We start from the raw sequence: 19485 nt of genomic DNA, 5'->3' as shown, positions 1-19485 counted from the left end.
GTCTCCAGTTTCTTTCTCAAAGTCATCTTTCTCTTCTTCTTCTTCTGTTCCTTCTTTTGTTCATCTGCAGGTTCCTTTAGCAACATCCTCAACAAGTATTCCTGATGCTTCACAAACACACAGAAACCAAAATTCTTCTCTTTCCTTACCTACTGAATCATTCAGTCCTTCCACACATCATTCACCAGCTCATACATTACCTTTATCTCAATCCACTGGTCATCAAATGATAACCAGGTCAAAAGTTGGCATCTTCAAACCAAAAACTTATTTGTCAGCTCTATTAACTCAGCCTTCTGAACCTCTTTCCACATCTCAAGCACTTGCTGATCCTATGTGGTTAAAAGCTATGCAAGAAGAATTTCAGGCTCTTCAACACAATAAGACATGGGAACTGGTATTGCCTGATACACATGTTAAAATAGTTGGAAATAAATGGGTTTTCAGAATCAAATACAACTCTAATGGATCTATTTCAAGATATAAAGCTCGGCTGGTTGCTAAGGGGTTTCATCAAACCCATGGAGTTGATTATACTGAAACTTTTAGTCCAGTGGTTAAAGCCTCAACAGTAAGGGTAATTCTCAGTTTAGCAGTTCTTAACAAATGGGTGATTCGACAAGTGGATGTCAACAATGCCTTTCTCAATGGCATTTTAATTGAAGACGTGTACATGGCACAACCTGAGGGTTTTGTGAACTCTGCTAAACCTCATCACATTTGCAAGTTAAAGAAAGCTATATATGGCCTGAAACAGGCTCCTAGGGCTTGGTTTGATAAGTTCAAAGATGCAATGCTAACTCAGTGGCATTTTCAGCACTCCAAATCAGACAGTTCTCTCTTCTATAAATGGATAAATGGTCATGTAATCTTGGTCCTGATTTATGTTGATGATATCATTCTCACTGGTTCCAATCCTCAGCTAATTCAGCAAGTGATTAAAGACATGCATCACACTTTTGCTTTAAAAGATTTGGGGGATCTCAATTATTTTCTTGGAATTGAAGTAGTTAAGTCAGCAACTGGTCTTTATCTGTCTCAAGCAAAGTACATTGCTGATATTTTGGCAAAACATGATATGGTTTATAGCAGTCCAGTCTCTACACCTATGTCTACTAGCCAATATCTTACAAAGGATTCAGGTAACAACATTCAAAATGTGTCTCAATACAGAAGTATTGTAGGTGCCTTACAATATGTTACCCTTACACGACCTGATATAGCCTATTCAGTTAATAAGCTCAGTCAATTCTTATCTAATCCACGCACTTCTCATTGGGATGCTTGTAAAAGGTTGCTGAGATACTTGAAAGGCACCTTACATCTTGGTCTGCATTTTCACATGACTGGAGCACTTCAACTACATTGCTTCACAGACTCTGATTGGGCTTCTGATCGTGATGACAGGAAGTCAGTAGCTGGTTATGCAGTCTATCTTGGTCCAAACTTAGTCTCTTGGTCATCCAAGAAGCAAGCAGTGGTATCCAGGTCAAGCACAGAAGCTGAATACAGAGCTTTGGCCCATGCTACCTCAGAAGTGATATGGATACAATCTCTTCTTCAAGAGCTGCAAATTAAACTTAGTACTACTCCCATGATGTGGTGTGATAATCAAGGGGCTATTGCTCTTGCTTACAATCCTGTCTATCATGCAAAAACAAAGCATGTTGAGCTGGATATTCACTTCATTCAAGACAAGGTTGCAGCAAAGAGTATTGAAGTCAGCTATGTGCCTAGTGATGATCAGTCAGCTGATATATTAACCAAAGCACTTTCATTCAAGCAGTTTGATTATCTGCGACACAAGCTGAATGTCTATCCTGGACATTTCAGCTTGAGGGGGGATGTTAGTGATATCGAAAGCAGAGCACAGAAGCAGAGTATGACTGACTGCAGCTGATTAGCTCATAAAAGCTGACTTGGCAAGTTAGTTATCCAGCTCACCTGAATTGTTGAGTTAGTTCAAGCTTGCTATATAAACGTGTATCTTGTACTCAGATGTTATGTTGAAGAAATATTAATAAAGTTACAGATTCATTTCACTTTCTCTTTCATTTTCTTAAGCTTTCTAGTTAACCAAACAACTCTTTTCTATAGTTTTGTCAGTGCCAGCATTTTGTTATTTAATGAAAAAAAAAAGATATTTTGATACGCTCAGAATAATCTTGAGCAACAGTGAAAAACTATTTTATGTCCTTTGAAATTATTGAACATTTGTTTTTTTTTTCACTGAAGTTGAAAATATTATTGAAAATTATTGAAAATTCAAAACAAAATTCCATCCATGAGGGCATGTTTACCAAAGGAAACATACATATTTTACTTGCAATAATTTTGGAATTTACAAGAAATCTATATAATCGCGACACATGTTTGTCCACAAAAAAAAAAAAAATGAATCATACAATTACAAAAAAAATATATCCAGCATCAATATGTTAACTTGTTTCACAGTACATTAAACAAACATGTGGTGGACAAAAGAAAAATTTAGTGAATGGTTCTTAGCTCTTTCTGCAAATGTTTGAAATATGATAACCCCCAACCTTAATTCACTTTGCAAATCTAAAAATAATATTGTTTTGATGCTCCTTTTGCTTCCCATTCACAAATCCATTCCCGTAGAAAATCATGCCACTAGCTTAATTAGAAAATTTGTTGCATTTCTTTTTTGGCAGGGGAATGGAGTTGTAAATGGGAAGAAGGAGGATGAAATCAGGCTTTTTGTAGGCATTTTATTTAATTTATTATTTTTATAACATCTAGTAAATTAATGTTTCTTGGAATTTGGAAGAGAGAAGAAGAATTTGTGAAACTAGAGCAAAGAGAGAGAAATGAAGAGGATTGTTTGACTTTTAATTGTTAAAAATTAATGAGTGATGGTACAGTTATAAATTTTTATATAAATTGATATGACATTAATTTATTGGTTGAATGAAAATATAAAATAATATAAATAAATCATGTGGATCAAAAGATATTTAATTCAATCAATTTTATCATGCTACATTAATTTATACAAGAGTTTGTAGCTATATTATTACTCAAAATTAATTAACACATATAAAAACATTGGTTGAACCTGTGAAATGAATTCAATTGCAACTCCACGAAGATCATGGGCCTCACTTACAGCTCTTGGGCCTATGAATCCAACCTTGTTGGATACGATAACCGTCCGATTTTAACTAATAAGTTGGCATCTTTCTCTTTTTTTTTCTTTTTTTTTGGTTATTTTAAAATTTTCGCTTTTCGGTGTTAAACTGAAAATCCATTTCTTGTTCATGTAGGTGAATCAGCAGGATATGGGTTATAGAGAAAGCTTGATGTTGTTTGTTAGAGATCTAGGACCAACTGCCTGAATGGTTTAACCGCCAAGCGAAGTTGCATGGATGTTCAGCTGAGGCTCCCAATTTTCGGTCTTCAAGAACAGACTGTTGGTTTCAGGCACCACAATGTCATAATCCTCCCACATGTACCTCTGCCCAACGGAGACACGCTGCTCTGGATAATAACTTTGGTTCTATAATGTCTCACAATTTATTGCAACACCATCTTGGGAATCAAACTGTCCTAGGAAGCAGCAGTGGTGGGACAGAGTTGTGTGACAGTAGTAAAGTCGGTGGCAGAATGGATATTTATGCTGCTTCTGTGGAAGTGGAACCTAACGATGTAAAGGAAGTTCCCCATGCCTTCAAAGAGGACATTTGCAGAAGCAGAGCAATGAAGGATTCAGGGAGTGAAATGGTGCAAAAGAGCAGAAACAATGTGGCTATGTTGGGTACGAATTCCCCCACTGCTGCGGCTAGAGAATTGAACTTTTCAGTTGCTGGGTTAAAAGATAAAGGGCAGCCTGTCGGCGACAATGTTTTCAGACAAAAGCATGTTGGGTAGCAAAACTCAATCATCGAAGTCAACCTCGGATTATATTCTCAGTCAGATTTGCTTTGTTTCAGATTGAGAAACAACCACGGTTCATCATCTTCATGGCCACTATGAACCACCAGCATATCAACTTCTCCTCGAACAAAGGGCTCAATCAGCAATCCAGGATCATAATATTTAAGACAAAATGATCAAGCCATTACAGCAAAATGCCAAAGCCACAGGGTGAATGTTTCACCAGGGTCAAGCGAAGCCTTAAAATCAAATCAACATTCGCCACTTGCTTCCCCCTTTACATTTGATCCACCACATCTGAAAACACGACTAGATCATGTTACTACTTCAACGCGAGATTAAATCGTTGCTGCCAATTGGTAAGTCCTTTCTGGACAAAATGAGCTGCCAGAAGCTTGACGATCATCAACAATCCTCATTGGATTCCAAGCATACTAATTTGGCTCTTCAGCTATAACAAATTCATGTAGGAAAAAAAATTGTAAATAGATAATTGATCTTAAAAGAAGTTCCCTTTTGCAATTTATGATTCAATAAATAATTTCATTATTACCATCTTGATTTATTTAAAGTCAGATAAGGTGAAAAGAATCATTATGATCATATAATGATTAAAGGAAAAAAAAGACCCATCCCATCCACTTAATCACTTTCTATAAAGCCATAGATTAATGAAGACCGATTCAATGAAACATATTGCGAAAAACAGGTATTGGAAAATGCTCCGCACGAGTTGACGAGCAGTTCCAACATATTTGAGTTGTCAGACCCAAACAACAGCAAAGAGCGCAAATGAGTTGGGGCCAAACACGTCTTTTAAGTTTAAAAGTTGGAAACCCATACGCCACATCACCTATATCCAAGCCAGAAACGAAAATAAATAAATAAAAAAGAGTGACCTTTGGACCCTTAATTTTCTTTTCTTATTTTTATCAATTAGGTCTCTAATAATTTTTTTTTCTAATACCCATGTCGAATTAGGATTATCAAATATGATTTGAAAAATGATTGTTCCATGAATTTATTTGACATTATAATATTATAGTTCAAACTATATATTAAAAAATACACCATCAGTTATATTAGAGTATCGCTATCGTAATACGTCCAAATAGGTATAACAACATACATATAATAAAAATCTAATATGGTCGTAACAACATGCATTCAGCGTTGGAGATGCTATGATGTAACTAAACCCTTAAAATCTATGTGTGAAATTTTTACATACAAAAAACTTATCTTTTGATAAAATCACATTAGCTAACTGTAGGGTCCTTTAAAAAAAGTCAAAAAGCATTTTTTTTAATCAATCTTTTAAGTTTTAACCTTAGGATGTAATTGGCATTTGCCGTATTGGTCCTATTGGAAAATAATTAGGGACTCAGGTGGTAAAAATGATAAATATTGGGGATTTAGGTGTCATTTTTAGTAAATAAAAAGGTTTGGAATGATTATGTGGAAGTGCTTCAAACCGCATGATAGGAATAAAGAAGTAAACATAATGAGGAAAGAGACGGTCGAGATGGCTTGAAAAGGAAGAAACAGATGTCACCTTTGCATTATTATTATTATTATTATTATAATTATAATTATTATTACTACTACTACTATTACTATTATGGTATGTGCCTCCCTGAGAGGGTATTTTTTTTTTTTTTTTTTGAGGTTACATTAAAAGAGGGAGGAGTTCGTTGGACGTAAAGATCTTACATCTCTGACAAATTGTTCTTCCGGGACTGGGTGGGTGCCGGTGAAAGGCGCTGCCGGTGGACGTAACTGGTGTGCAGTTGGTGGCGGGAAAAAAAGAAAAGAGAGAAACGACATGGCGTACCGGAGGAGGCAGGGGATAGCAAGAGCGTCAACTTTCAAAGAAGAGATATATCAACCACCTACGGGTAACAAAAGCAATGATAATAACAAGTCTTCATTGCCGGCGTTTTCTTCTTCAAAATCGTTTTCGGCATCGTCGTCAGCATCAGAATCTTTAGCGGCTCAGGCGATCCGTGCCTCTGCTGTCCATCGTGAATCTTCCCTTTCTTCTGCTTACGTTGGTGCTGGTGCTGACTCTGCTTTTGCCTCTGACCATCAACGACCCAAGGTTCACTCCTTTTTCCTTTTCCTTTTATTTTACAAATGGATCAAGACCAATGCGTTTCTATTGTTATCGATTTTGATCAGAATTCACACACACAATAAATAAATTCCTTCAGCTTATATTGATTCTGATTACACATAACCATTTGCTCCATTCTTCTGATTTTTTTATTCGGGAAATTTGTGACGTGGGAAACAGTATGAGCAATTGGGTAATAGAATTCATTAGCCTTGTAGTGTTATATGAACCTTGCGGCTTTGTCAAGAAGTTTAATAGGAATTTGGGCAATATTGTTTGTTTTTTTTCCTTTCAATTGTCTTTTGGTGGGATTGTTTGCTGGTGTATAATTTGTGAATGTGATATGACGCCTGCAAAATTCAGGGCTTCTCTGCATATGAGCATGCATCAACAAGAAATGAAAATACCGGGTTTTGGGGTGTTATAGCTCGAAAAGCCAAGGCAATTCTCGAGGATGATGATTTAACCCCACAATCTGAACCACCAGCCCGGTCTAGATGGCAGATGGCTGACACTTCAACTGGTGGCCAGGTGATTATTATTAACCTTTTGGAACATTTTATACTATCGTTTTACAAGCAAAAAATAATTATGAAAATTGAAAATATGACTTAGTCTTCACAAGCAAGCCATGTTGCTGCTCGTGCAGTTGCCTGTTAGCTTTTTTTTGCATCTTTTAATTACACAATTTTAATTGCAGCATTCATCTGAGGGCTTTAGAAATTTGGAAAATCCTAGACTACGGAAGGGTTTGGATAAACTTACATCTTCCCTTAATCAAATTGGCGATACCTTTGAAAAAGCTTTTGAGGTAAGATGTCTTGGATTATATTTCGCTAAAGCATTGTGCTCTGATAACTATAATGGGTCTGATTACGTTAATCGTAATGTTTCAATTATCTTTCATTATATGCTTCGAAACAAGTGGAATTTACATAAGGGACTGCGAATAAGGATATATAATGTTCCAAGTAGTCAAAATTGACCTCAAGTCTTGAACGAAGTAGTTTTCAAAATTTTATGGTTTTTCCAGGAAGGTCGGACAATTGTGGAAAGCAAAACTGCAGATATCCGCAAACTTCAAATGAGGCGAAAGGGTGCTACTGAGGAACAAAATCAAGCTTCCGGCGACAATAGCCCATGGCAGCCTCTGCAACCACAGAATCAAACTTACCATGAAACGCAACTCAAGGCATCTCGCGACGTAAGGTTGCAACTATGCTATTGTGTGTAAACAGTTCATGCAGTAGAAATACTGATTTTTTTAATTTGAAAAAGTACATTATGTTAAGCTTGTTAAGTCATATCATGCAACTTAAAAGGGAAGAGTATCTCAATTTGTCTTTGGCTAAAAAATACACCAAATCTGACGTCTTCAAAGGATATTTATAATTTCTTCGTTTAACTTCGGCAACTCTGGTTTGTTTAAGATAATATGTAATTTAAGCTTTGGCTAAAGCTTTAGGTCATTGGGAGTACAAATCACACTAGTAGCTATGTATTTAATAATGGGAAGTTGAAATCTGGGTATTCATATCTCATCCTTACTGCTCATTTTGAATCATTAGGATAAGGAGAGACGTAATTATTTGAGCCAAGTTTCTTATACCTCCTATTCAATGAAATGCATGTTGGATTTTGTTTTGGGTCTCAGGTTGCGATGGCAACAGCTGCCAAAGCAAAACTTCTTCTTCGGGAGCTAAAAACAGTTAAAGCGGATCTGGCTTTTGCAAAGGAAAGATGTACTCAGCTGGAAGAAGAGAATAAACTCCTTCGTGAGAGTCGTGAGAAGGGGCAAAACCCTGCCGATGATGATTTGGTAAATCTACTTCTTCCCTTGTGCAGAAATAATTTAAGCAAGGCTAACCTATTGTTTATTTGGTTCTTATTATGCGTACAATGTTTTTAAGTTGAATAGTAAGTACACATTACATATTCTTTGAGAAACTGCAGAATAAATTATCGATTGTGTAGTTGAAGGCAGAATCAAATCTGATTTTACATTGATAACTGTCTTGGATCTTCATATTTGTTATTGCAGATTCGGCTTCAACTAGAGACTCTTTTGGCTGAGAAGGCTCGTTTGGCACACGAGAATTCAATATATGCTCGTGAGAATCGCTTTCTTAGGGAGATTGTTGAGTACCATCAACTCACAATGCAGGATGTTGTGTATTTAGATGAGGGCACTGAAGAAGTGACAGAAGTTTACCCCACCTCTACTTCACCACTTTCCAAGATATTCTCTGTTTCCCCACCCTCATCCCCATCATCACCATCAGAGATTCCTCCTCCTTCAAGCCTGCCAGTGACAAAGGAAATTCTTCACGTCCCCACCCCATCAGAAGAAACAGATAATGATGTTCCAGTAAAAGAAGTCCCACCAAGTTCAAATGCTGAAGTACCCGAAGATACTGATGCAAAGAAACCCTCAGATCATGTAACAGGAAGTGAAGTCCCACCAAGTTCAAATACTAAGGCACCTGAAGATAATGATGCAAAAATACACTCAGTATCTGCTGCTTAATTAATTTGTGTCATTGCCACTGTTTATTGGGAAGGATTTTTGTAACATTGGCCCTTTTTTTTTTTTTCTTCCTGTTTTTATATGTGAGGAAGGAGTGGGGCGAGGGGTCCTATTTTATTTTTATTTTTTTGGCATGCATTTGTTGGTATTTTGACAATGTACTTGTGTATGCAGTGTTCTGGATTTGTTATTAAATAAAATGCTGAATTTCCTCTTCTTTCTTCCCTTTGCATCCGTAATCAACTTTGATATCCATCGATGTTCTCTTCAGCATCACATTGTAGAAGTTAAATCATTCACACGATTGAAACCTTACGAATTTTTTAAGACTCAGCCAGACCGCCAGACCCTCAAGTTGTGTACTAATTACTAAATATCAGGCACAAAATTGTTTGCTCAGACACGTAAGTGATTGTTGGACAATTTTGTATGAGACCACCCTCCGTAACATGGCACAAAATTCTGGTTACCTTATATTCTTGAAAAGAAAAGCCAATTGAGCCATCAATATCTGTAATCAACGAAATAGGAGAATATGACTTGCGAAGAACACGGGAAAAAGGATGCTTTCTATTTAGGTGCTTTTCATTTATGAAAAATTAACATTGACATATATTGTTAGTCTTGGGGGGAAAAAATTCCTGTAACTTAATGGCCTCATTACATACATTCAACATCTTTGCCATCATTGAAGAAATTTGACAATACAACATATACTAACGGAAAGCCAATTTGATTCTATCCATCATTTTGCTTTAATTTCCTCGGCAACTCATGAACAGGGTTGAGTAGGATACAGTCAAATTTACTAGTGTAGACGGCAATCTGGAGAAGGCAGCTTCAATTAAATATCTAGATCTTCAAAGCAAAAAACTCCGGGTTTCTACAGTAGTGCAATCAGAATATCTGGAAAAACAAACTAGTTGATCCATCACCAAATGATCTGAGATCTGCTGCCTTGACCAAAGCTCTGCACAATGGGCACGTCCTTTCCCTCTCAAACCTGAAAAGTAATAAAGGTTAAAGTCCTCCAGAACAGAAGCAAAATAGGAGGGGACAAAAAATCCACGACATTGAGGAAAATGAAAAGAGCAAGCAATAATAAACCCACCACTCTGAGACACAGTCTTCGCAGAAAATGTGTTTACAACGAAGCAGAATTGGAGCATGCATCTTCTCCTGACATATAGCACACAAATCTCCAGCTGCATTCACCTGCATTAGATCACAGTCAAGCTTTTAAATGCATGGATAACTTTCGACTTCAAGTAGAGATTAGAATGCTTTAACACAAAGGTATCAAAAAGATGGCACATATCCTTTTTTTTTGGGTGGGGATAAAAAAAATACAAATTAAATTGATGATGAAGAATCATTACAAGAAGTAGACCATCTGTCCACTGAGAAAGCAAAATAATGAAAACTTTTCAGTGCTAAACAAAATATACCAATCACCCCTCTACAATACGACCAGCCTAGAGACCTATCTCAAAACACTCTCCCAGCTTAAATGAACAAAGCAAAAAGATGAATCTTGAAACTCCTTAGAAACTAAAGCCCACAGCAAAGCTAGAAGATGAATTCTATCTCACAATTCTTCAATATTATCCACATTTTCTCCCTCAAAAAAAAAAAAAAAAATTCCTACCATATAACCAAAATAGAGCTGCCACAGCACAGATCCAAAGGGATTTGGCATTTTTTCCTTTAATAAAAAGCACAGGAATATAGAATGACAAGAACCCGGAATGCCCACATTTAGCCTCTTTAAACAACCTATTCCACAACTTTGAGGCCATAAAACAATGAAGAAAAAGATGATTAGAAGTTTCTGCACTTGCTTTGCACATCACACCCCAAGATGGAGATAGAGACAAATTAGGTAACTTTGTTTGAATCATTTCTCCAGAAATTAATTTTCCTTGTGCCAAGGCCCACAAAAGACTTGAACTTTAGAGGGAATACTAGCCTTCCAGATTGTTTTAGAGGGTAAAAAATCAGCCAAGGAGACATCATTACTCAGCCAGTTGAGATAAGTTTTGCAAAAATTATGACATGATATCCCCAAACTCCACAATCTTTTGGCTTACTTCATTTCATTGATATCGACATTGTATAACAACTCCAAGAGTTGAATCTACCTATCACTCAAATTTCTTTTGAAGTTGAAATTCCAATGTCAATTCAAGAACGAGGAAGAAAATTTATAGGAAAATTTCTTGTACGACAGAACCTATAGAGGTAAGGGAAGCACTCACACAAAGAAAAATCTCCTAATCATTTATCCTCCCAAGGTGATCCTTTATCTCCTTTCCTATTTATTTTAGTAGTGGATGATTTGAGCAGATTGATGGGAAAAGCTCTTGAAGCAAACATAGTGAAGCGCATCGAAGTTGGTAAGGAGAAGACAATCGATGATACACTTTTTCTCTTCATTTGAGATTCAGATAATACATGACCTTCTCAAAGTAATTGAAGTTTTTAGTCTTATTTCAGGGCTTAAAGTGAATAAAGTTAAAAGCTTTGTTTTGGGAATTAATTCTGCCAAAGAGAAAGTGAATGCCTTAGCCAATCAGGCTTGTCAAAGTAAGCTGGCCTATCAAGCATTTAGGTCTTCCTTTAGGACGCAATCCTAGATCTTCAAGTTTTTGGAACACAGTGGTGGAAAAAATTGAAAAAAGACTTGAAGGATGGAAAAAAACCTTTGTTTGTAAAGGTGGCAGGCTTAATTTAATCGACTCCATATTGCTGGCTCTTCCTATCTAATTCCTTTCCTTGTTCAAAATTCCTAGCGAGGTAGATAATAGAATAGAAAGGTTGATGAGGGACTTCTTACAGGAAAGTAATGAATAATTGAACAGCCCTCAACTTATTAGATGGGATGTAGTTTGAAGATCTAAGTTTAAAGGAGGGTTAGGAACCGGAAATGTGGATAAGAAAAATAGAGCCCTTTTGGCCAAGTGGCTATGGAACTCTTGAAAAAGATTCTCTCTGGCATTCAGTGATTAGAAGAAAGTATGGCCCCCACTCAAATGGTTGAGAATCTAATGTGGTTAGCAATGGAAGTCTTAGGAGCCCTTAGAAAGCAATCTCAAAGGAATATCCCTATTTTCTTTCTCACATTAAGCATAGACAAGGAGATAAAGGATAGCACATACCCAGGCATATTACTAGCTTGCTAAACTATAATGTTTTGGCATACAGATTTTATATGACATCACTCTGCCTATCATCTAAAGTAAAGTGTATCAGAGATGCGGCCTCCTAACATCAAAAGATCTAACTAAAACAAACGAAACATTCACTGGGAACGTGGTAGAACAATACAGTCATGTTTTTTAAGAAGCATGTTCAGTGAATCAAACATATGAATGGCAATTTGCAACAAGATTTGGCTGGAAAGGCAAGCAAGCCTATCTTTTGAGCTCAATAGATATTCTTTATATATTTCACTATTTTCTCCTCTTTTTCTTCTTCTTTCAATGAGTTTATTCATAAAATACATAAAACTGATATAATGAATGAAGGGAATATTGATTTGCATGTAGATATGCAACCCCTGTAGTATTATAAGAACAATAATAAAATAAATAAACAGATAAAAAGAGAAGAAAAATTCAGGTCATTCGTGGAGTTCAAATGAAAATGGCAAATTCCAGACTACCTGCTCTGTTGTTGCATAGGCCCCATAATGCACCTCTTTACGCGACAATGCCTTCAACGCAGAAAAGAAGGATTGCACCTGAAAATCATGCATTCATGTAAATTCTAAGAGGAGAACAAGCTGAACAGTAAAGAGAGAGGAGTGAAACACACATGATAAGCCACTGCTTTACCTTCTCAACCACAGATGTAAGCTTGAAAGTTAAGTACAGCCCTGTCATCAGCGATGAGAAGAGACTCCCATATTCTTTGTTCAAGAAGAAACGATACCATACTGGTGTTGGCAATAACGCACGGTACAGAAGCATCAAATACTCAACCAAAGTTAGCAACTGACCCTGGAAAGAGAGAAGTTCTAAATTAGAAGTTATGGATTCAAAAGCAATATGAAAATCAAAGGCCAAACTCATAATCTATTAACATATATACTCTTCAAATTCCATGCTACATGTTACCAACCTGCTTCCGATAATTTCGGCCTCTGCTGTTCTTGTAATACATTAAAAGAAAACACTTGAGCACCATTGATGCCTGCCGGACCAAAGTATCTGAAAGGAAATATTAAGATGTTAAAAGAGATAACAAGAATTCTAGTATATTCAGCAGACATGGACGTCCATGAAAAAAGAGTTCATCTAATCATTAAAGAAATGCATATTTTATAGATATAGCAACCACTATTTTTATCCAGTATTAAATGAAAATAATGATCAGAAATTTTCCAGGAAAAATATTTTAATTTATTGGCAAAATCAGAAAAAACAGAACTTTTTTTTTTTATTTAAATCAGAAAATGGAAAAGATCAAAAACCAATTAAGCAAGATTTCATTTCCTTCCAAAATGGTTAATATTGTGACAGAGCATCCCCCAGCTCCCAACTCCCAACACCTTCTGCTTACAACCTTCTAAGTACCATCGTTATAGTAAATTTCACAACAGCAAAGTGGGGAGGGAAAAAATGACCAAAGTAATAACTAGAGGACAAGAATATACCATTCACCATGATGATGAAAATAGCATGCCAGAAAGGTGGTATGGATTTGGGAGGAAGCATGACCAAAGGGTACAAAAGATCATCATTCCTGTACCACCAGTAGACGCCAGCCACATGAAGCATGAAAGCGATAGAGATGCCAATCAGAACAGAGACCTTCCTCTCTCCCTGCAGCCACCAACAATTGATATGCTTAATCATACATATTTTAGTAACAGTAGAAAATGTTTAAAGCTGTTCTCATTTCTATCAACCAATCAAGCAGAGATCCTATGAAAAGAATAGAACAAAGAATTACTTATTACAGCACCTTCAAAGCTGTTTGTTTCCGTAGAACGTCATTTGATTTGAACATGACAGCAGCAATCCAAATTGTAACAAAGAAACCTGCAAGTGCTCGCAGAAATGTAAATATCACAACCTAAAGTACAGATGGTTGAAAATTATATCAAAAAACATGCTAAGACTCAAAAAAAAAAAAATTCTAACAATTGCCATTTTAGCGAAGGCTTTAATACAAAAAGTATAGATGCAACGGCATCCTAAGTAACTCTATCATTCTTTGGCATAAACCAACCTGCGAGAAAACAAAAACATGTGTAGAATAACTACTATACCGATAGAAATGGAAAGTCGGCTTTAATTGTTTAAGTCGACATGCACTTTGCACATGAGAACCACACCTCTGTCATTTGTTATCTTTTCATGTGTGTGTATGTGTGCGCGCGCGCGCATGAAGCCATTGGGGGGAGTGGAGGAGAAAGAAAATAGTTTCATATCATATAAATCACTATAGAAGTTGGAACACTGGCGAAACTAGAGAACTGACAAAGTCACCAAGATAAAATTTATAAACCAAAATCCCAAAAATGATCAACGCAGGGCCCATCAAAGTAAATCAATGTTATAAATAACTGTGAACAAGGGATGAGAAGGATACCTTGCAAATGCTGGCGAATGAAGACAACCAAGAGAAGCAAAGAGAACGGAAGGACCTGTTCAATCCACCTAGCAGCCTGCTGAATATCATATCTCTGATAAGAAGAGTCTCTACCATTAACCGCAGCACCATCCCCAGCTTCTGCATCACCATTCCCATTAGAAGACTGTAAAACACCTTCTCCAGCACCCACCCCACGATCAGTCCTACCATCTCCCTGATTATCACCTGCCAACGCAACGGACGCCACATCAGACTGCCCAGTCCCTTCCCTTACCTGCCCAATCACCAACCCTCCAGACCCATCCCTCTCATGCTCGTGCTCCCCTGCCCCAATTATCCTAATTGCCACCTCCCCATTGTTCACAGTAGGATCGTCAAGCCGATTATGATTGCTAAGGTGAGCAGAAACAGTCGAATTAATCAAGGGTTCTGATTCCTGATGACTTGACCTCGTTCTTAAAAGACCTGAGTACTCCAATAACGTTGATAATGGAGCTTGAATTATGTTAGAAGCCGAAAGCATTCCATATCTTCGCGAATTGCTACTCGTTCCAGAAGGACCTCTATAAGCGTCAGGATTAGTAACAGACGCTTCCATTTCTCTTGATGCCCTAACCCTAGCCATTCAATTTAGGCATTACAACAGACATTTCACAATCAATCACTCTAAAGATCGCAAAACTAAAACTGAAAAAAGAAAAAAACCAAACGCATTGCTAAAATAACGGAAATATTAACTTGCCAAAGAAGCAAACGTGGATATTAAAATATGTAATAATAAATTAAAAAAAAAAGGGAAAGAACAAATCAACCGTACCTTCGAAAGCGAAACTCCGTGGAGGCAACCTCGTAATCAGACAAGGAGAAATTTCATTCGACGAAGACCCTAACCCTAAATCGAGTCAAATACGGGGGAAAAAAAAGGTCAACCAACCGAACGCCGTGATTCGACCGGAAACGGTTCCAATGTTATCATCCGGTGATTAAATTGAAGCTTTGGTGGATTGAAAAAAATTTATGCGATCGAAATGAAAATGCTCAAAAGTGAAACCAGTAATGAAAATAAAAATCCTTTATTTTTTTGTTCGGTTTTAATTCTTAATTTTTAAATAATTATGGTTGGCTTTTATTTTTGTTATGGTGTTCGTTGTTTCCGCTCTTCTTTCCCTTTTCGCTCTATTGGCGAGCGCGAGAAAAATATAGAGAGAGAAAGAGAAAGAGAGAGAGAGAGAGAGAGGACCAAATGAATGACAAAATAATACCAACTTGTTTTAATTGCCATTGGTCCCACGCTCGTTGAGCTTGTCAGCTATCACCTTCTACTGACCAAATTAATGGCAAAGTCCAATATATATACACACATATTGACCCAACAATCAAATGGACCTCATGTTCGGCCTATTTTTTAACGGGTTCAACTGAAGCCCATTACATGAATAGTTCTATTGGGCCTACTCTCTGTATTGACTTTCGGCTTCGGTCAGTCCAGTACACCTTCAAGATTCACAGACAACTTTAATTTAATTAATGTATACAGATGATTGTGCATTTACAAAATACGAGTTTTTTTTTTTTTGCCGTTTTAATGTAAAAAGGTGCCAAGGTATCAGTATATTTATATAGTATATCTCAGTTCTCTAATAGTATCTCACCATTTTCATATCAGATATTAAAACGACATTCATGTAGCGGGTATTATAATTTCATAACTGTCAAATTATTTAGTAATCCCATCTTACAGTCTAGTCGATGAGTATCACAACTCAACAAGTATAGAATTATGCGTTTATATGTTATTGCAAAACTTTTGGAAACAAATATCATCACCAACATATATAATAGTATGGGATCCACATCATATTTAACTAATTGAACCAATTAGCACCCGCACAAATTATTTGGGATTAATATTCTATTATCATTTTGTTTATTCACTTTTTTTTCCTTGCTACTTGTTTTATCTTATCATTCAAAATTATGTTTTTATTTAGTGCAAATTTTCAATGGACCGTTAAAACTAGATGTGCCACCATATCTACTTTTGTTGCACTAATATACATATCCATGACCTGTTAATCAGCTTGTCTGTACATAGATGATTTATCTCTTTAGTTGAAGTAAATCGGTCAGGTACGTTGATATATCAATTTTTCACTAAAAAAAATTATTTACATTGAGACTTTTAACATGTTTTTAAGTTTTGAGTACATTGTCTACTTTCAAATGCATTACTTAACTACTCGAATCTTTAGAGAGACTCGAGTACATACAAATTTCTACGGGTGGCAAAAAAGTATGGGCCGCGGGCTTAGGCTCGGGCCTCACCCATGAGGGCCTGGACAATGACCAAAGAAAAAAAAGTCCAGACAAAATCCAAGCCCACTACTTTTTAAAAAAATTAGAATAATATAATTAAAATTAAAAAGTAATGTAAAAATAAAAAAGAAAACTTAAATTTTTAACTTATAAATCAATTATGATTAAAAAAAATTAAAATTATGATACTAAATTCTCTCTTTTGTGTCAATTAATTAAGAGAGCGTTTGAATTAAAAAATTTAGTATTAAAAAAAAGTAAAGTTATCAGTTTTTATTTACTTTATTTATTATTTTAATTTAAAATATTTATTATTTTAATTTATTTATAATTATAATAACTGATTGATCATTAATTTATTTTAAATTTATAATAATTTAAATTTTTTAAAATAAATAAAGCTTAACTCCGGTCCAGACCCGCAATGGACATAGCCCGACTCAGACCCATACACTTAGCTAATAAAGGGCCTTAACATAAGTTTGAAAAAACCCGACCCAAACCCGCTGTTTGCCACCCCTACAAATTTCTCGATGGCTCTAGAGCACGAGTGGTAGTCAACTCTCTATAGGTGATGCATACTATTAGATCCTAACTTAGCAGCCAAAGCTTATCTCCTCTCTTATATTCCCCATTTCTCATTACCGAGTTCCGTCTTTTTTCCCCTCAAAATTTCGTTTAAAGTAAAAAGTTTTCTCCTTTACTTGTATTACCCATTAAGCCTTTGGATCCATTATCAAATCAGAAGCAAGTATTTGTGCCCATCGGCCACGGCTCTTTGAGTGCTGGGGTTTTAATCCAAATGCTGCTAGTTCAATTTACAAGGGAATTGAAAAAGTTTTGATTTTTTACGCTGCCAGTCACCTACTTGCATTGTTTCGCTGTGAGTGTTCGTGATCTTGCCTCGAAGTGAATCATGATTTATCTCAAGATTCTAGGGTTTCACGGTGGATTCATGTGAGTCATTGTGGCGTTATCTGTCAAAGATTCGGTGGGTAGCACGAGAAAATCATCAGCTACCTAGTAAGTAATCCAATATTATTAACTCTAATAATGATGGATTGCTGTTCAAATGAGGCGTTTTATTTTTCTTACTGGCTATTTATTTCTGTCATTATATTGTTAATTACCGTATCATGGGTAAATGCTGGAGAATCATGGGCTTAATTTCTGGGAGAAAATTAAAATGCTGTTAAAGATTCTATTTTGAGTCACCGAGTCTTCTTTTACAAGGATTCCAAAAGAGAAAGAGGGCTACAACGGCTGAAACCTTCAAAGCTGCTTTACATAATCCTCTGAGAGTGTGAGGGCATATATATATATATTTTAATGCAGTAACCGTTGTCACTGGCAACGTGACACCAACTTATTGATTTGGTAATGCCCAAGTTTTGAGCTTGAAGCTTCTTTCAAGGAATTTGCCGCATTTATCCGTCTGCATTTCTGTTATTGTTTGATTTGGATCTTAGGTATTTAAGTTGGTGTTGGAATTTTGTTAATATAGTCTTTGTGGGTATTGAATATTTCACTGGAGTGTTACAAGGTTAATTTGATTGGCAAGTTGGAGGATTGAAAAGCATCGATGGGGCTTCTTCGAAGTCTGGCAATGCTTGTTTCTATGACATTGTTTTCCTTTCTTTCACTGCATGTTGTGGCTCAATCTGGCTCTGCTCCTGCTCTTGATGCCCTTCTCCAAGACTATGCTTATAGAGCTTTTGTTCGTCCCAGCACCGGTATTCCCGTTGAAGGGGTTGTTCCTTCAAATTTGACTGGGATTAAGATTGCAGCAATGAGGCTCAGGAGTGGCAGCTTAAGACATAGAGGTGTGAATATGTACAAAGAGTTTCGTATTCCTATGGGGGTTATTGAGAGCCCCTATGTCGAAAGGCTTGTTTTGGTGTACCAGAATTTGGGCAATTGGTCTGGTACATATTATCCATTATCCAAATACACTTACTTGGCTCCTGTTCTTGGTCTTCTTGCATATGATGCTTCAGATTTATCAGCTAAGAATTTGCCAGAATTGGATATTAGGGCATCTGGTGACCCCATATCGATTGAATTCCAAGATGTGATGCCGGCTCCTGATGGGTCTGTTCCCAAGTGTGTTTGGTTTGATTTACATGGTTTGGTAAACTTCAGCAATGTAGTATCAGGCAACACATGTTTAACTGTCCAACAGGGGCATTTCTCTATAGTAGTTGAATCCATTGCCCCAAGACCACCACCAGGTTTCCCACCACCACCACCGAGTAAAGGAAAGGAGTAATTCAAAGGTCTGGATAATTGTTGGGTCTGTTGTGGGTGGATTAGCATTGTTGGTGTTGTTGTCATTACTAGTGTTTGTTATGGTGTTCGGTGTTTCCGCTCTTCTTTCCTTTTTGGCTCTATTGGCTTGGCGAGCGCGAGGAAAATATAGAGAGAGAGAGAGAGAGGACCAAATGAAAGACAAAATAATACCAACTTGTTTTAATTGTGATTGGTCCCACTCTCGTTGAGCTCGTCAGCTATAACCCTCTACCGACCAAATTAATGGTAAAGTCCAGTATATATATTGACCCAACAATCAAATGGACCTCATGTTCGGCCTAGTTCTATTGGGCCTACTCTCTGTAATGACTTTCGGTTTCGGTCAGTCCAGTACACCTTCGAGATTCACATACAAATTTAAATTAATTAATGTATACAGATGATTGTGCATTTACAAAATACGAGTTTTTTTTTTTTGCCCTTTTAATGTAAAAAGGTGCCAAGGTATCAGTATATTTATATAGTATATCTCAGTTCTCTAATAGTATCTCACCATTTTCATATCAGACATTAAAACGACATTCATGTAGCGGGTATTATAATTTCATACCTGTCAAATTATTTAGTAATTCCATCTTACAATCTAGTCGATGAGTATTTCAACTCAACAAGTGTAGAATTATGCGTTCATATGTTATTGCAAAAGTTTTGGAAAAAAAATATCATCACCAACATCTATAATAGTATGGGATCCACATAATATTTAACTAATTAA

General features: G+C 36.5%; 3 protein-coding genes across 4 annotated transcripts; 2 read left to right on the top strand and 1 right to left on the bottom strand.

Moving 5' to 3' along the window:
- The first annotated feature begins 5579 nt into the window (after nucleotides 1-5579).
- LOC18037976 lies at nucleotides 5580-8720 on the top strand. Its single transcript, XM_006429586.2, has 6 exons — nucleotides 5580-6001; nucleotides 6380-6547; nucleotides 6717-6827; nucleotides 7050-7220; nucleotides 7671-7835; nucleotides 8058-8720. Exons 1-6 carry the CDS (start codon nucleotides 5726-5728, stop codon nucleotides 8541-8543), a joined length of 1377 nt encoding a protein of 458 aa, XP_006429649.1. The 5' UTR covers nucleotides 5580-5725; the 3' UTR covers nucleotides 8544-8720.
- Nucleotides 8721-9095: 375 nt separating this feature from the next.
- Nucleotides 9096-15447, bottom strand: LOC18037975 (RING finger and transmembrane domain-containing protein 2). 2 transcript variants are annotated; one of them, XM_024181883.1, is made up of 9 exons: nucleotides 14962-15447; nucleotides 14142-14831; nucleotides 13512-13588; nucleotides 13201-13369; nucleotides 12666-12754; nucleotides 12380-12544; nucleotides 12208-12285; nucleotides 9655-9758; nucleotides 9096-9546 (listed from the first exon to the last, which is right to left on the bottom strand). In XM_024181883.1, exons 2-9 carry the CDS (start codon nucleotides 14767-14769, stop codon nucleotides 9441-9443), a joined length of 1416 nt encoding a protein of 471 aa, XP_024037651.1. In that variant the 5' UTR covers nucleotides 14770-14831; nucleotides 14962-15447; the 3' UTR covers nucleotides 9096-9440. The 2 variants fall into 2 exon arrangements, with proteins under 2 accessions (XP_024037651.1, XP_006429648.1); XM_006429585.2 differs by having other exon boundaries at nucleotides 9419-9546; nucleotides 14142-14761.
- Nucleotides 15448-17024: 1577 nt separating this feature from the next.
- On the top strand, nucleotides 17025-18813 carry LOC18038301. The gene has a single exon (XM_006429584.2). It carries the CDS (start codon nucleotides 18043-18045, stop codon nucleotides 18727-18729), a length of 687 nt encoding a protein of 228 aa, XP_006429647.1. The 5' UTR covers nucleotides 17025-18042; the 3' UTR covers nucleotides 18730-18813.
- Nucleotides 18814-19485: the final 672 nt, after the last annotated feature.

The sequence above is a fragment of the Citrus clementina genome, unplaced genomic scaffold, assembly GCF_000493195.1.
Source record: "Citrus clementina cultivar Clemenules unplaced genomic scaffold, Citrus_clementina_v1.0 scaffold_6, whole genome shotgun sequence".
Taxonomy (NCBI): Eukaryota; Viridiplantae; Streptophyta; class Magnoliopsida; order Sapindales; family Rutaceae; genus Citrus; species Citrus x clementina.
The sequence above is the reverse complement of the archived record's forward strand: the minus strand, read 5'-3'. Positions and strand labels throughout refer to the sequence as shown.

What these genes read in the sequence shown, in the direction of transcription:
- LOC18037975 (XM_024181883.1), bottom strand. Translation starts at nt 14,769, where the DNA reads ATGGCTAGGGTTAGGGCATCAAGAGAAATGGAAGCGTCTGTTACTAAT. An exon ending in CATTCGCCAGCATTTGCAAG is followed by an intron (nt 13,589 to 14,141) that starts GTATCCTTCTCA and finishes GAGCACTTGCAG; the next exon opens with GTTTCTTTGTTACAATTTGG. An exon ending in TTACATCTGTGGTTGAGAAG is followed by an intron (nt 12,286 to 12,379) that starts GTAAAGCAGTGG and finishes CATGATTTTCAG; the next exon opens with GTGCAATCCTTCTTTTCTGC.
- LOC18037976 (XM_006429586.2), top strand. Translation starts at nt 5,726, where the DNA reads ATGGCGTACCGGAGGAGGCAGGGGATAGCAAGAGCGTCAACTTTCAAA. An exon ending in CTGACCATCAACGACCCAAG is followed by an intron (nt 6,002 to 6,379) that starts GTTCACTCCTTT and finishes TGCAAAATTCAG; the next exon opens with GGCTTCTCTGCATATGAGCA. An exon ending in AACTCAAGGCATCTCGCGAC is followed by an intron (nt 7,221 to 7,670) that starts GTAAGGTTGCAA and finishes TTTGGGTCTCAG; the next exon opens with GTTGCGATGGCAACAGCTGC.
- LOC18038301 (XM_006429584.2), top strand. Translation starts at nt 18,043, where the DNA reads ATGGGGCTTCTTCGAAGTCTGGCAATGCTTGTTTCTATGACATTGTTT.